The sequence below is a fragment of the Lipotes vexillifer genome, unplaced genomic scaffold, assembly GCF_000442215.2.
Source record: "Lipotes vexillifer unplaced genomic scaffold, Lipotes_vexillifer_v1.1 scaffold257, whole genome shotgun sequence".
Lineage (NCBI taxonomy): Eukaryota > Metazoa > Chordata > Mammalia > Artiodactyla > Lipotidae > Lipotes > Lipotes vexillifer.
This window is the reverse complement of record NW_006778935.1, coordinates 391,469-409,040: the sequence shown is the minus strand read 5'-3', so window position 1 is coordinate 409,040 and position 17,572 is coordinate 391,469. Positions and strand designations below refer to the sequence as shown.

General features: G+C 39.4%; 1 protein-coding gene across 3 annotated transcripts in view; it reads left to right on the top strand.

Moving 5' to 3' along the window:
- The window catches only part of PLCB4 (phospholipase C beta 4), a 159,033-nt gene that overhangs the window by 93,159 nt on the left and 48,302 nt on the right, over positions 1-17,572 (top strand). For all 3 annotated transcript variants that reach the window (XM_007452038.1, XM_007452036.1, XM_007452037.1), the window contains 4 exons: positions 1,465-1,516; positions 9,423-9,525; positions 11,563-11,727; positions 14,771-14,975. In XM_007452038.1, the coding sequence (XP_007452100.1) occupies positions 1,465-1,516; positions 9,423-9,525; positions 11,563-11,727; positions 14,771-14,975 (525 nt within the window). The remainder of the gene's footprint in view (positions 1-1,464; positions 1,517-9,422; positions 9,526-11,562; positions 11,728-14,770; positions 14,976-17,572) is intronic.

The following is a 17,572-nucleotide window of genomic DNA, read 5'->3' as shown; positions in this document are numbered from 1 at the left end:
TCAGCAGGAGATCAGCAAAATAGTGGCATCTCACCATAAGAGTGCAGAATATTATAGAGTAGATTCTGCTAAAATGGTGTTTAAGGAGTTCTATACCCTTAGAGGTACTAATATATAACTTGTTCCTCCAAAGTGTATTCTGAGGCAAGTTTCCAGTATATAATCTTTTTTTTTTTTTCCCTGCAAGGAGAGCAGTCAGTTTTTGTGAATGCATAAACAAAATTTGTCAAGTTTTCAAAGTTTGCTTAAGGGCCTACGATTGCAATTAAAAATAGAAAAATAATAGGCTCTAGTTACTCACCTAAAACAGGTGAGAAATATGCCACAAAACCTATTCACTTTCTGTGGTTAATGCCACAGCATGGTCCTTAATATTGGTTAAAAAAAAACCAAAACACCTTTCTTGTTCTGTTCTTTGCTCTATGGCGGTACCTCCCATGTTTCCCCATTTGGGCGGCATTTTCTTTTTCAAGTCCATCCACCATATTTTGTGAATCTCAATCCACCTTGCTCCCTACGATCTGTACTGATCGAAAGGTCCTATGACTTGCATCCCCTTGGCATGAATGTGACCTGACTGTGTTTCCCACCCCTTGGTGATGCTGCCTCAGTGATCAGGAACTGGATTCAGATTTCTGCTCAGCATCCCTATCAGTGCTCACTCTGCTAAACTGTGACCAGGTACCAGCACAGCCCTGGAGTGTTTCTAACAAAAACAAAGTACGATTAAAAGGCACTGCTGATTTTACTTACTTAAAAAGGGGTCAAGTTTTATTCTTTGTTGTCAGTGACTCCGTTATATGGATTAAATGATCCAAAGGCTGCTTATGATCTAGGTCAGCTTATGTTGTATTCTATAATGTTAGGTTTAATCACAGCACTTTGAGAAGGAAAAAAAAAAAAATCCATCAGCTGCCCATTTCTTTTGCTGATGAAAAGAAAGAACATTGTGTTTGCCTGCAAGAGAAAAACCATAAGCCATGCCCTGCCACTAGACCCCACTAGAAGAATTCTCCTGAAGTCACCTTAAGTCAATTTTTACATACTTACCTAGTTTATTTTTTATTTTAATCGAGTTTTATATTCACATGACCCTACTGGGTATGTCCGGTGTACCCTTCCTCTAGGGTGGTAAGGCACATCTCCTCTAACTATATATCAGCTTGGACATCTGTACTCTCAACACTAATTCAACAATCATATGACGCATATATTGAATCCAAATTTTAAAACATTGCCAACATGATCTCTATGAATACAGATTTTTCTGTTTAGTTTAAACACAAGGTCATTTCAACATGGAAGAGAGAGTTGTATGCCTTAAACCGACCTTTAACCTTGTGGTGTTAAAAAAAGACCTTTCAGCCAGGGGTCAGTATCTGATTTCCGTTGTTTGAAATCACCCCATCAGGATCTTCTTTGTCGGAGGAGACGAGATGCTAAATTATTTTTGTCTCTTAACAGATTTAGCGATGCAATTGAATCAGGGAAAATTTGAGTATAATGGATCGTGCGGGTAAGTAATGTGATTTAAACTGTAGTCACTGTGTTCCACACTCCATACTACAGCTGTAATGAAACCGTGTCATTTTTAATTAGGAGCTGCTGAATTTAAGCTGGGTTTGAGGGATGGGATAGAAACAAATGAAATCCCCAGGTAAATTACATCTGCAACGTACATTCTTCACAGGACCCCTGTTTTACTAAGCAGATTTTTAAAAAAAATTTAACAACTAGTTAAGCAGTTTATTATACACACTCTAGAGTTTAGTGCTCTCACTTTAAATTCAGTAGCGGAGGTTTTTATAGCTAGGACAGGTAATGAATCTGCTCATTTGGACATCTGTAGTAGACAAAGACATTAAATATGTGTATTTTACATACGACCTAGAGAGGAATGAAGTTGATTTAATATATAATGAAGTCCTAGGTGTCAAGTGGAATTTATTTCAGCTAGGAAGAAGGCTTTGTCTTCTCTTGATAGACATGTTTTGCATGTCTTGTAAATAGCAGTTACCAAAAAATAACACTATAAATGTTGTTCCAGTTAGTTAAATCGAGCTCCCTAAAATCTGCAAACCAAGTAGTGAAATAGGAAATGTTCATTTCATTGAAACACTGAAAGGTTAAATGAAAATATGAAGTTAACATTCTATACATTTGAAAAAAAAACTGTGTGGCCATTTTTTTTCTCCATGCAAATGTCCCCAAGCAGCACTGCAGGTAAATAATCACAAACCACTGCCCAGAGACCTCTAGACTAATTCAATAGAGTACCGTCTCATCCCACCATGCTACTGTCAGGATGTTTGTGGCCTCCCTGGTTGGATATTTAATTTCCATCACTAAAAACAGTCAAGATAAAATTTTCAGCACATATCATTTCAAAATGCCCACTCCCACCTCTTCCTGCCCGCCAGTTCACCTACACCCACGGGTGACAGCCCTGTTACACAAATCAGGATATAGCAGCTTACAGGATATTTGCCTCTACTGTGTATTTTGAAAGAAATAAAAACTGTACACCTTAAACTAATACAGTGTTATATTTCAATTATATCTCAATAAAACAGGGGGAAAAAGAAAATCATGGGTCAGAAGAAAACAGCTAAATACACATTTCAGAGTTTTTTTGTTTGTTTGTTTTGTTTTTAAGCTACTTTGTTATTTAGCGCAAAGCATTCAGCACCGGGAGATTGTGTAGGTAAATTGATGGGTGGACCCCCGGTGGAGGCTTAGGCAATGAGACCCCGGGGCAGCTGTGGCACAGGGGGTAAAAGCCCTCGGCTCCACCTGACCCGGGTTTGAGCCCTGGGTGCGCCACATGCTGTTGTTGCCCTGGGCAGGTGTGTTAGACCCTAAACCTCAATTTCCTGCTGGTAAAATGAAGCCGGTAACACCTGGAGCCCTGGGTTTGCTGTGACAGCTCAGTGGGTTTGAACTGATTCTATTTGAAGTACTTCATGAACTGCAGATTTCTGTGAAAAAGTGAGGTTGCAAAAAAGCTTAAGCCCGTATGACCGATCACAGGCAGGAATCACACAAGATTAAATGAGCGGTCTGCTCACAACAGGCCTGTAAGGAGCCCAAGAGACAGCCCTCATGGTTCACACCTGGCTGTGCTCACTCCCTGAACCTTCCTTTGGCTCACGGATGCCAAAGGAGCTTTACCTTTCACCTCAGCCGTTTGATGGCTTATCCTGCCCTGACATGGGGAGGGGAGTTGTTTCCACATAAAAGGGGTCCCACTGTTACTGAGCCAAACTTGGGTCTGCTCGCACACATGCAGTAAAGTCAGTCTACTGACACCACGTTGTGGTGAAGGAAAGTGCAACGTTTATTGTAAGGCCCTATACAGGAAGAACGGGTGGCTAGTGCTCTAAAACTCCTGAACTCCCTGAAGGGTTTCAGCAAAGCATTTTTAAAGGCCAGATGATGGGTGGGGGGAGGGTGTCACAGGGCACACACAATTGGGCTTGTGCACAGTTCTCTGATTGGTTGATGGTGAGGTAACAGGGCAGTGTCACAGGGGTTCACATTATCAATCCTTAGGCTCCAGTAGGTCTGGGGGCCACGTGCAAGTAATTAATTTCTTCCATTTGGTGGTGGTTTTAGCATCTGAAAAACTCAGGAAATATGCATCAGATACTGTTACCTAGGTACTTCAGAGAGGAGCTAAAGCAGAGGATGTAGCAGAGAAGTCTGTCCCAGGAAGGCCCCATAGGGTCCTGCTTTGTTACACCAACAGGAGTTCTACGCCTTCACTATGTTTCTTTTCAGGTTTCCGATTTGCTACAGTTCACATGCTCAGTGTCTCACCTTCCATACCACTGTGTATTTTAAAATATGTTCATGAGCAAGGATGGTGCTACATTAGCCTGAATTCTGTGCTCACGTGTTTGTGGTGATGTGACCAAAACTGAAGTCCCATCAGGGGGACTAAAAAATACGATTGCTCCTTGGGGCAGCCTGACCACAAGAGACGTTAACAGTATTGTTCAGTCTCGTGTCCCCCTGCCCCTTCCCTTTTCCCCACACCCAGCCTGGAGGAAGAGGTTGTCACCAACAGGGCAGAGAGGGGCAATCTTTCTTACGAGTGTGCTATGCCCCTGAGGAGTCATAGCTGGTGGAGATGGGCCAGCCACTGAGCAAGGGCATCTGAGACACCCCATGGCTTTCACTGCACTACCCTTGTCATTCTCCTGCCCACCTGCAGGGACTTTTAAAAAATCCTTGTGGATTGAGTTACTTGTAGTGAGGTGGATGGACCTAGAGTCTGTCATACAGAGTGAAGTAAGTCAGAAAGAGAAAAACAAATACCGTATGCTAACACCTATATATGGAATGTAAAAAAAAAAAAAAAAATGATCATGAAGAACCTAGGGGAAAGATGGGAATAGAGACGCAGATGTAGAGAATGGACTTGAGGACACAGGGAGGGGGAAGGGTAAGCTGGGCAAAGCGAGAGAGTGGCATGGACATACATACACTACCAAATGTAAAATAGATAGCTAGTGGGAAGCAGCCGCATAGCACAGGGAGATCAGCTCGGTGCTTTGTGACCACCTAGAGGGGTGGGATCGGGAGGGTGGGAGGGAGACGCAAGAGGGAAGAGATATGGGGATATATGTTTAGGTACAGTTGATTCACTTTGTTAAACAGCAGAAACTAACATACCATTGTAAAGCAATTATACTCCAATAAAGATGTTAAAAAAATAAAAATAAATAAAAAATCCTTGTGGGCTGTGTCTGAGGGCTGTGTTTCTGTACAGAGACATTCTGTGCCTTTTAGGCCTGCAGTGGCACAAACCCCACCCCCATAAAGGCAGGGCTCCAGCTCCTGCTTCCCCATCGATGCCCAGAATCCCTGGACCTACACAGCCTCCAGGTCTGTGAGTGACAGTCTCTGCCACCTTAGGCCCGAAATTGACACTCATTCAAGACAAGCTGGCTAAGTGTCACCCCCAAGCCAGGGATCCTGTCAGACTTCTGTAGCCAAATCCAGCCTCTGTACCCTGACACCAAATTAAATCTCGAGACAGAGTTTTGGGTGAAGTAGAAAAGAGTAGCTTTATTGCTTTGCCAGGCAAAGGAGACCACACTGGGCTAATGCCCTCAAAATTGTGTGTCCTAACCCGGAGGGGATAGTGAGGAGTTTTATAGAAATGGTTCAAAGAGGGTGTGATCAGCTTGTGGATATTCTTCTGATTGGTTGGTGATGAGGTAATTGGGAGTCAGCATCATCAACCTCTTGGTTCCAACCTGTCTGGGGTCTGGTACTTGTGGGCAGCATACAGTTAACTTCTCCCACCTGGTGGGGGTTCAGTAACTGCAAAACAGCTCAAAGATATTGTTTTGTGTATTCCTTGAGGGAGGACCAGGACCTTGCCCCAAGGCTGCACTATTGTTTCTTGACTGTTCTTCCTTTGTCTCCGCATTTCCTCCCTTCCCTGATTAGCAACTGTTTGAACCTGCTTATTGGAACTCAGAGAAGGTGGTGGAGGCTGAATGAAGCCTATTTCCTACAAACAAAAAATGGGGGAACACAGACAGGCTTCTGTGTCCAGGAGCCCCACAGGGTCCTGCTCGGTATCACTTCTACACAGTCTCTTTTAGTTTTTAGGTATATAAATGAACACATTACACTGCAAGCTGCCAACTTTGGAGAATTGGACTTGGATTTCTTGCCATTTCCTCCTGACATTTTTTATTTTGGATTACGCTTTCACAGATTAGTTTTCTTCTAAGCAGGTCTGAGAGCAGCAGGGAATGTGGAAGAATGTTTTTGGTACTGAAACATCATCAATATGACATTGCTCTGTTTTTGGTGAGAAGGGGCTCCTGACCCTTCAGAAATGACTGAGGGGCACCACAGGGAGTCCTGAATCTCTACAGCCACTGCCCTAGGAGATTCTAGACTGGATGTATGACTACAGTCCTTTATGGACCCCGAGTCCCACCTTTCGCAGAAGGCAGATTCCCTCATTTCACACAACTGGAATCCAAATGCTGCTTCCATGTGAAAGCTAGAGCCATGATTCATGACCTCGCCTCGCAGCTGATGTCTGATGCTTGGCCAGGCAGAGCTAGTAGGCTTCCCTTGGAGAAGTGTGTGTAGAATTGTATTCACTCATCTACTTCCCATCCTAAGTCTTGAGTTTTACTGTATCATCATAATTTCCAGTGGTTAACATTTGCCACAAAAAAAGGTCCAAATCAAAGCTCTATAAACGTAGAAAACAATATCTTCTATGCAGAGACCTTGTATTGATAATATTAAGGGTTGCGTTCTATTGGAGACAGGTGAATGTTGAATGTCATCTTTAATATTTGAACTATTCTATAAACTCTCTATATCCTTTATTTAAAAGTCAGTGTTGTCCTTGGGTTTTTGATTGATTATTGTATCCAAGTGGAATGTGGGCTTTTTTTTTAACACTTTTTTGTTCAGACTTTGAAGATAGCAAAGAATGGCAACTTTGTCAAAAACAAAAAAACATGACTTTAAACTTTCCTTTAAGGAAAAATATTATGCCTTGGGATTACTTTTTTTGGTTGTACTTTAAAAGATAGTAATAAATTTGACATCATCTAGAGTTGAAACTAGTAAAAGTTACACTCCTAAGGAATATGAAAGATTTGATCCCAAATTGTGATTCTTTTACATCTAAAAGCAAACCTAGAGTTTTGGGGAAAGTGCTTTTATTTTCCTTTATATACTGATCACATTGGTGTGGAATTTTCGTATCTATGGTTATAGTCATTCCTAACAAAAAATATTTCTTTTAGAGAGATGAAGTTCTTTAACACAAGTTTCAGGAAAGTTATCAATCTAGCCAAGGTGTGATTCTGTGACCATACCCAGTGGGGATAAGGGGCATACAGTGCTGGAGATCAATTTTAAAACATTTTAGTCATACAAAAAAGAAAACTCATACCCTTTAGCTGTCACCTTCTAACATCCCCTGCCCCCATCCCAGCATTAAGCAACCAATAATCTACACACTGTCACTATATTTTTGCCTGTTCTGCACATTTCATGTAAATGGATTCATATAATATGTGACCTTTTATGACTGTCTTGTTTCACTTAGCATAATGGTTTCAAGGTTCACTTATGTTGTAGTGTGTATCAGTACTTTATTTCTTTTTATTGATGAATAATTTTCCATTATATGGATATACCTCATATCGTATATCCATTCATCTTTTGATGGGCATTTGGATTGTTTCTATCTTTTGGTTATTACAAATAATGCCACTATGAACATTCATGTACAAGTTTCTGTATGGACAGATGTTTTCACTTCTCTTGGGTGTATACCTAAGAATCGCTGGGTCATATGGTAACTCTATGTTTAACTGTTTGAGAAACTACGGACTGTTTTCCAAAGTGGCTGCATCATTTTACATTCCCACCAGCAATGTCCTATGAAGGCTCCAATTTCTCCATCTCCTCATCCGTAGTTACTATTATCTGACTTTTTTTTTTTTTTTATTGTAGCCAACCTAGTGTGTGTGCAGTGGTATCTTATTATGGTACTGGTTTGCGTTTCTCTGATGACTCATGATATTAAGCATCTTTTCAAGTGCTTGCTGGCCATTTGTATATGTTATGTGGAGAATTGTCTATTCAAATCATTTGCCCATTTTTTAACTGGGTTATTTGTTCTTCATATATTTTAGATACAAGCCTCTTATCAGGTAAATGATTTGCAAATATTTTTTCTCATTCTATGACTAGTCTTTTCACTTTCTTGAGAGTGTTCTTTGAAGTGTAAAAGTCTTTATGATGAAGTGAAGTTTATGTATTGATATGTTTGGTCGTTGCTTGTGCTTTTGGTGTTATGTCTAAGAATCCATTGTCAAATTCCAAGTCACAAAGATTTATCCCTAAGTCTTCTTCTAAGAGTTTTATAGTTATAGCTTTTACTTTTAGGCCTTTGATCCATTTTGAGTTAATTTTTGTTTATGATGTGAAAGAAGGGACTAATTTTATTCTTTTGCATGTGGCTATCCAGTTGTCCTAGCATCATTTGTTTAAAGACTGTTCTTTCCCTCACTGACTAGTCTTGGCATCCTTGTCAAAAATCAGTTGAGCATAGATATGAATTTATTTTTGGACTCCCAATTCTATCTCACTGATTTATATATCTATCTTTTTGCCAGTACCAAGATGCTTAGGTTATTGTTGATTTGTAGAAAGTTTTGAAATTGAGAAGAATGAGACCTCCTACTTTGTTCTTCTTTATCAAGAATGTTTGGGGAATTCTTGGTCTTTGAGTTTCCAATTGAATTTTAGGATCAACTTGTCAATCTCTATAAAGAAGCCAGCTGAGATTTTGATAGGGATTGTATTGAATCTGTATATCAATTTGGGGACTAGCGCCATCTTAACAATATTAAGCCTTCTGATCCATGAACACAAGATATCTTTCCATTTATTTAGTTCTTTTAAAATTTTCTTCAACAATTTTTTGTGGTTTTCCAAGTATATGTACTTATTTTGTTAAATGTATTCCTAAGTATTTTATTATTTTAGGTTCTATTATAAATGGAATTGTTTACTTAATTTCATTTTTGGATTGTTCGTTGCTTGTTGCATAGAAATAAAATTGATTTTTATATATTGATTTTGTACCCTGTAAGCTTGCTGAACTCGTTTATTAGTTCAAATAGTTTTTAGTGGATTCTTTAGGATTTTCTATATATAAGGTCATATCATCTGAGAATAGAAATAGTATTAAATACTTCTTTCCAGTCTGGATGCCTTTTAATTTCATTTTCTTACCTAATTAGCCTGGCTAGAATTGGAGAAATAATAACATCTTTATCTTCACCTACCTCTAACTGAAACTTTACATTCCATTCGATTATGAAAATAGACAACAATCCACAGTAATGTTAGTGGTACCTCTGACTCTGACACCGATATAAATCACAGATATCTCATTACTTTTGTTAGAGATCTCTCAAAATATTCTTATGATTATCGGCACTTTGAAACTATGTAGTTATCAAACTTGTCATTATATCCCATAATTTAATACATTAATTAAAACAATAAATAATATCACATATTTCCCATATTTTGATAACTATAGCTCATTTAGTTGGTTTTTCATTATTATTTTGTGCATGTAAGAGCATAAAGGAGTTCCAGAGAAGATGGTAGTGTCAGGAAGTCATAAATGTCCCAGAGGCTGGAATCTAGAGAACATTTGCTCTTCCCTGCTCCTCATTAGGATTATCCAGAGGGCATGGATATTCTCTTCAGTCCTTGAGATCCTCTACCTAAAAGCCTAGCTCCTAAGTTAGAAATGGGGATAAATAAGTATTCAGTATCTTGAATAGTGGTTTTCTTAGTCTTTATAAAAGTAACTAACAAAATAAACTCCTTCTGCACTTTTGTCCCATCAGGTACCTTCTCAAACCAGATTTCATGAGACGGCCCGATAGAACATTTGATCCCTTCTCTGAAACGCCTGTTGATGGGGTTATTGCAGCCACTTGCTCAGTGCAGGTAAGGTGCTTGCTTTTCACAGAATAGTATAAATGTATATGCAGGTGGTCTTGGAAAAGTCTTAAGAAATTACAACTAAAATATTTAATGTTGGGACTTCCCTGGTGGTCCAGTGGTTAAGACTCCATGCTCCCAATGCCTGGAACTAGATCCCACATGCCACAACTAAGAACCCACATGCCCACTAAGACCCGGTACAGCCAAATTCAAAAAAAATAAAAAATTAATGTCAATTTGCAAGATCCATGTGTGGCTCTCAACTTTGATTTTAAATTCTTTCTTTTTTTCTTGAGAAACATGTTTTTCTACTAGTGACATTATTAGCTGCTTTTAATGAAAAACATCAGATCAAAAAGTATCTAGTAGAGGCTGTGGAGCAATGGGAACTCTTGGCCATTGATGGTGGGAATGCAAAATGATAAAACCACTTTGGAAAACAGTTTGGCAGTTTCTTACAAAACTCAACATACTCTTACTATATGATCCAGCAAGTTGTATTCCTTGTTATTTACCCAAATGAATTGAAAACTTATGTCCACACAAAAACTTAACAGGGTTGTTTTTAGCAGCTTTGTTCATAATTGACAAAATTTTGAAAGTAACCAAGGTGCCATTTAGTAGGTGAATGGATAAATAATCAGTGGCACATCCAGACAGTGGAATATTATTTAGTTCTAAAAAGAAATGAGCTATTGAGTCATGAAAAGACATGGATGAAATTTAAATGTACATTACTAAGTGAAAGAAGCCAGTCTGAAAAAGTGACACACTGTGTGATTCCAACTATATAACATTCCAGAAAAAGGCAAAACTATGGAGATGCTAAAAATGATCAGGAGTTGCGGGGAGGGATTAGCAGGCAGAGCACAGGGATTTTAGGGCAGTGAAACTATTCTGTATGATACTACAATGGTAGATACATATCATTATACATTTTTCTACATCCATAGAATGTACAACACCAAGAGTAAACCCTAAATGTAAACTATGGACTTTGGGTGATAATGAAGTGTCAATGTAGGTTCACTGATTGTAACGAGTATACTACTGTGGTGCGAGATACACATAGTGGGGGAAGGGGTGGGTACGGGGACAGGGGTATATGAGAACTCTGTACTTTCTTCTCAACTTTGCTGTACAGCAAAAACGGCTATGAACAAAAAGCTTATTAATGAAAAGATACCTACTATATGTTTCCACTTATACTAAATTCTAGAAAATGCAAACTAATGTATAGTAACAGAAAGTAAATCAGTTGTTTCCTCTAGACAGAGATGGAAGAAGGGATGAATTACAAAAGGGCACAAAGGAACTTTGGGAGTTGTTGGAAATATTTATTGTCTTAATTGTGGTGATAGTTTTACAGATGTGCTCATGTGTAAAAACTGATCTCATTGTACACTTTAAAGATGTACAGTTTATTTTATGTCAGTTATACCTCGAAAAACTGTTTCACAATTATTAGCTATTAGATAATGTGAAAAAACCTAATAAATGGCTGTAGTCATTTGGAAAATAAATGAAAAATAATCTCTCCATAGCTTTAAAATAGATAAAATTTAATACTGGTCTTTACAAAAATTAACACTGTCCTGTATGAAGATTATCAACATCAGTTTAGCATTGCTTTTCTTTCCGTGTGTCTCAAGACTTCTGAAAGAATTCAGTAAAAGTGTGGTGTGACAGAATTTCAGAGCTATGAAGTGACTTTAGGGCATATTTGAATCCATTGCTTCAGTTCATAGGTGTGGGCACTTAGGCGAAGATGCTGTGGACAGTATTTTTTTGTAATAGCTGATTCATGTATAGTTCCCTCTTTCTTTTTCTAGGCAGTTCTCAGAGGCAGAACCTCTGCCTAGAATAGTTTTTTGCATGTAGTGCTTGCTCAACCATGTTTTAGTTTAATAAGGAATGAATACATTATTTCCATAACTAATTAAAATTTCTAAAGATGAACAGAGAATCTCTTCCTTCCAGATTATTCTTTGCTACTGATGATTACACTGACTTTACTTCTCTCTCATCCTATTTCTATAGGTCATATCAGGTCAGTTCTTATCAGATAAAAAAATTGGCACATATGTAGAAGTGGATATGTATGGGTTGCCCACCGACACTATCCGGAAGGAATTCCGAACACGCATGGTGATGAACAATGGACTCAATCCAGTTTACAATGAAGAATCATTTGTATTTCGGAAGGTAGGGTATTTTCAATGTGTCAGACTCACTCTGCTATGTTGGGAACCACATTTTAGTGTAGCGACACTACATGATATAGGGACAGTTATTCAACCCTAAATGTGTTCTTCTAATGCATGAATTCTGCAGCCATCATGTGATTGTTGTTTCAGTTTTTCCCAGTCCTCCTCTTGGCTCTCCTTCCTCCTTGGAGGAGCCCACCTCCCACATGGTAGTGCCCAAGCCCCAGGATAGCAGTCTACTCAAAGGGAGCCCTACAGGTGGACAGCATCACATGTGGGAGAGCTCTTCCCTGCCCTTGTGGCAGCTGGTGACTTGCACTGTTCCTTTAGCCAAGAGGATGGGTAGGATGTTGCACCTAGACTGAGGCCAATAAATGTCCTTAAATGGGTCAGTTGGTATTGTCCTGTGCCTCCAGAAAATGCGGTCCCCATTGCTACCCACAGGTCCTGTGGGTCATTTGCTGTTTTTGTCTTTTTGTTTTTTATCTCCTTATTATACCTTGATCCTAAGACCAATCAGTCATTCTCTGTAATGATGCAATTTTTAATCTTGTAACCATTTTTTTTTTAATTTGTTTTATTTATTTATTTTTGGCTGCGTTGGGTCTTCATTGCTACGTGCAGGCTTTCTCTATTTGCGGCGAGTGGGGGGCTACTCTTTGTTATGGTGCACAGGCTTCTCATTGTGGTGGCTTCTCTTGTTGTGGAGCACGTACTCTAGGCATGCAGGCTTCAGTAGTTGTGGCTCACAGGCTGTAGAGCACAGGCTTCGTAGTTGTGGCGCATGGGCTTAGTTGCTCTATGGCATGTGGGATCTTCCTGGACTAGGGCTCGAAACCGTGTCCCCTGCATTGGCAGGTGGATTCTTAACCACTGAACCACTGGGGAGGCCCTTAATCTTGTAACCATTCTTTTTCCAGTTGTTTCTCTTTCATCAATGGAAGATGTATTGAAAAATCCGTGCATTGGCAGTGCTATCTCAAAAATTCCTGTTTCTTTCTCACTTGTTCTGTTATCCAACCAAAATGCTTTCTTGCTTCTTCTTCTGGCACAGGTTTTCCAAGTGTTGCATGACATACGTATGTCATGCAACACAGATAATCAGCTTTTTATCCTAACAAAAATAGGGATTATCAACCTCAGAATTGGCTAACCTGTTTCCAGAAAGCATATTACAGAAGATCAATATAGTTCAATAAATCACACCATTTTGACATGTAGGCGCTCCCTGTTATGTGAATACCATTATCCGTGCAACACCCTCCCCCCATTTTCACCTTCTCTTCTACAATCAGAGTGTAGTGTGAATTGCATACACAGCTGTGATGTGTCTTTTTTTTCTTCCCATGTTTTACCATTTGTTATAGCTGGATCTGTTGTCAGTATGGTCAGTGTTTTGGAGCATAATGAATAATCCCTACACACTTTTCTAGAAATTCAGAAAGCTGGCCTCAGGCATTGTTTTTGATGCATAGGGAAATATCAAACTTGGTTTTTCATGCAGTATTACTAGCCCCAGAAACAAGATGCCAATTTTGCATCCTTCCCTGTTCTTTAGAAGTTACAATACATTGCCTTTCATTGATACCAAGTGCTTTAACTTTATTTTCCTTCTTGCTGGTATTGTTCTTTTTCATTGCGCTAATCTCACAAGGTAAGCACCCATTTACCACGTGGGGAACAACATAGTGACTGAAGTTGGATGCGTTTCATCTTGGTTTCTCCTGTTCATCTTCATGAAGTTGGAATTAACTTATAACCTCTAGGCATAAATAAGCAGCCAGTTCATTGTCTAGCTTTAGACATAATGCTCAAATCAGACGAGATATCTTAGCGGCTCATAGCCAATGAATAGCCATTCTTTTTTTTATTATTTTTTTATTTTTATTTTGTTTTTTATTTTTTTTTGCGGTACGTGGGCCTCTCACTGTTGTGGCATCTCCCGTTGTGGAGCACAGGCTCCGGACGCGCAGGCTCAGCAGCCATGGTTCACGGGCCCAGCCGCTCCGTGGCATGTGGGATCTTCCCGGACCGGGGCATGAACCCGTGTCCCCTGCATCGGCAGGCAGACTCTCAACCACTGTGCCACCAGGGAAGCCCTAAATAGGCATTCTTGATTAAAAAACATAGGATTTTTTTTTGTCATGTTGCTCTTTTATATCTGAATAGAGCTTCTGCTATCTGAGCTCAGATGTTATGGCCATGTATTAGGTTTGGGGATGGCAAGAGTAGATGTCTTGGGTATATGTTAATGTTGTTTTTGTTTTGTTGTTGGTGGTTTTTTGTTTTGTTCTGTTTTTGTTTGTTTTGTTTTGTTTGTTGTGCTGCACAGCTTGCAGGATCTTAGTTCCCTGACCAGGGATCGAACCTGGGCCCTTGGCAGTGAGAGCACAGAGTGCAAACCACTGGACTGCCAGGGAATTCCCTATGTTAATGCTTCTAGCTGCCCCATCTTACTCTATTTAATATCCCAAAATGTGTTAAAAACTGAGGTGTGCAAGGAAAAGGGGAAATCTAAATTTATATATAGATTGTCTTTTATACATGAGGTGTTTCTTCAAAGATACTTTCCATTTTCTTAAAAACAGAGTTTGATGTCAGAAGCACCCCAGGTAGTAGACAGATCACAGAAGTAGAAATCAGGAGCCCCAGTGTCCAGGCCCAGCTGTCACTGACCATCTCTGATATAAAGGAAAGTCACTTTATTTCTCAGGGTCTCCTTTTGCTCATCCATTACATGGGTGGGACGGGGAAAGATGCCAAGTGTTGGAGTAGTCATCTTTCACATCCATTCATTCCATCTAAAATTTTCAGGAAATGACTTCCAGGAAGTGAATTCCAACCTGTTCCAATTGCCTTTCTCAATGGCTTGGGCATTGTAGCTTATACAGTATGCTTTAAGAATGCAGATTGACCACTGGCTTATTTTCACCATAAAAAAGCCTTTCAGAACATTATGAATATACTCCAGATTCCTAGAGTTGTAATTCTTGGGAGCTGCATTCCAAAAAGCAACGAAAAGTACCATTTCTTGTTTGCAGGTGATCCTCCCTGACCTGGCAGTCTTGAGACTTGCAGTGTATGATGACAACAACAAGCTGATTGGCCAGAGGATTCTGCCACTGGATGGCCTCCAAGCAGGCTATCGACACATTTCTCTTCGAAATGAGGGAAATAAACCTTTATCACTGCCAACAATTTTCTGCAATATTGTTCTTAAAACATATGTGCCTGATGGATTTGGAGGTTAGTTAAACTTTTAGAATATTGTGTGTGTGTGTGTGTGTGTGTGTGTATTTCCCCCTAAATTGCACGATTATAAGCTATTTCAACAATTGTTTGCTGACAATGCTGCCAACCCCTATAGTATTGAAGAAATCAGGGATAATTAGTAACCTCAGGTCTCCTAGTAAGAAATGAAATGGCAAGTCTAGATTATCTTTAAGGTTCTTTCTTATTTTAAAATACTGTAATTTTATGTTGTTTTTCAACTTTCACAAATACATTTGTGAAAAATATATTTACACCATCACTCAAAGTGGGGAAAGACATGAATGATGTAAAACCTTAGATATCTTGTCAATTGGTTTCACTAAAAAGATTTAAATTGAACTCAACTATCAACAGGCCTGGATTTTTTTTTTCCAAATCACAGGATAGTTCATCCTCGCACAAAATCCAGCCATCAGTCCATAAAAGACCACCTTTGGTTATACTAATCAATGGGAAGAATCAAAAGTTGGACCAAGTCATAGGATTTTGCTTAAACCCAAACATATTAATTTTCATAACCCCCACTGTGCCAAGAACATTAAAAGGAAACAAAGATCATCTATATTTTCAGAGTCTGTTGAACCAGGGAACAGTACACAAAGTACATCAAATTAACAAGGGTTCAAGTCCTGACTCTCCACTGCTAGCTGAGTGACCATGAGACAGTGACATCACCTTTCAAACACCTCATTTCCTGGCCTGTAGAGTAAAGGTACCATTTCTGTCTCCCTCATAGCATCCTTGTGAAGTGTGTGCTCACCATTACAGTGTATAACATAACAAGGCGTATATGCACACACATGTATCTGGCTCTAGATGAAGATCTAGTTTCTGTGCTATACTGGAACACATCACAGTCTTGTTTGGGGAACTTCAGGTTATTTTGTTGTGTGTTTTTAACAATGCAGACTTCTCTGGAGGGCAGATTTTCTGCAACTAATGCTCAACATTAACAACTTGACTGCAGGTTCAAAAAGTAAAGTCAGCCACGAGGATTTTTCAGTTGAGAAATCAAGAGTAAAGATTCCTTCCCCCTTCCCTTTTTTTTTTCGTGGAAAAGGAAGTCTATTAGAAACTGCAACACAGAGTAACAGATAATGAGCACATGGAAGCGTCTGGGACTGGGTACTGTGGGGCTGGGTAAATGGGTCAGAAAAGAGCCAGGGAGGTCTGCATGGATGTTGAGAAGCATGTGATGGCCACAGGGCATCAGCAGATGGATTAAATCAGGTTCCACATACTTGCACTTAGGAAGCAGGCAGTGCATAATACCTAATATGTTTTAAAGACAGTTGTATAAACAAATATGTTGGAAAACTTAAAAGGTTTTGCCTTTACATGTGTTCCTTTTCAAACAAAACTCTAATTTACTCCAGGGAAATGGGCTGTTTGAATAGAAAAGGATCTTCATGACCTTTTTTTCTTTTTTTCCTTAGATTCTTTATATATGTGTTAGCATATGGTATTTGTTTTTCTCTTTCTGACTTACTTCACTCTGTATGACAGACTCTAGATCCATCCACCTCACTACAAATACTCAATTTTGTTTCTTTTTATGGCTGAGTAATATTCCATTGTATATATGTGCCACATCTTCTTTATCCATTCATCCGACGACGGGCACTTAGGTTGTTTCCATCTCCGGGCTATTGTAAATAGAGCTGCAATGAACATTTTGGTACATGACTCTTTCTGAATTCTGGTTTCCTCAGGGTATATGCCTAGTAGTGGGATTGCTGGGTCATATGGTAGTTCTATTTGTAGTTTTTTAAGGAACCTCCATACTGTTCTCCATAGTGGCTGAACCAATTCACATTCCCACCAGCAGTGCAAGAGTGTTCCCTTTTCTCCACACCCTCTCCAGCATTTATTGTTTCTAGATTTTTTGATGATGGCCATTCTGACTGGTGTGAGATGATATCTCATTGTAGTTTTGATTTGCATTTCTCTAATGATTAATGATGTTGAGCATTCTTTCATGTGTTTGTTGGCAGTCTGTATATCTTCTTTGGAGAAATGTCTATTTAGGTCTTCTGCCCATTTTTGGATGGGGTTGTTTGTTTTTTCGTTATTGAGCTGCATGAGCTGCTTGTAAATCTTGGAGATTAATCCTTTGTCAGTTGCTTCATTTGCAAATATTTTCTCCCATTCTGAGGGTTGTCTTTTGGTCTTGTCTGTGGTTGCCTTTGCTGTGCAAAAGCTTTTAAGTTTCATTAGGTCCCATTTGTTTATTTTTGTTTTTGTTTCCATTTCTCTAGGAGGTAGTTATAAAAGGATCTTGCTGTGATTTATGTCATACAGTGTTATGAAGAACCTAGGGGTAAGACAGGAATAAAGACACAGACCTACTAGAGAATGGACTTGAGGATATGGGGAGGGGGAAGAGTAAGCTGTGACAAAGTGAGACAGTGGCATGAACATATATACACTACCAAATGTAAAATAGATAGCTAGTGGGAAGCAGCCGCATAGCACAGGGAGATCAGCTTGGTGGTTTGTGACCAACTAGAGGGGTGGGATAGGCAGGGTAAGAGGGAGGGAGATGCAAGAGGGAAGAGATATGGGAACAT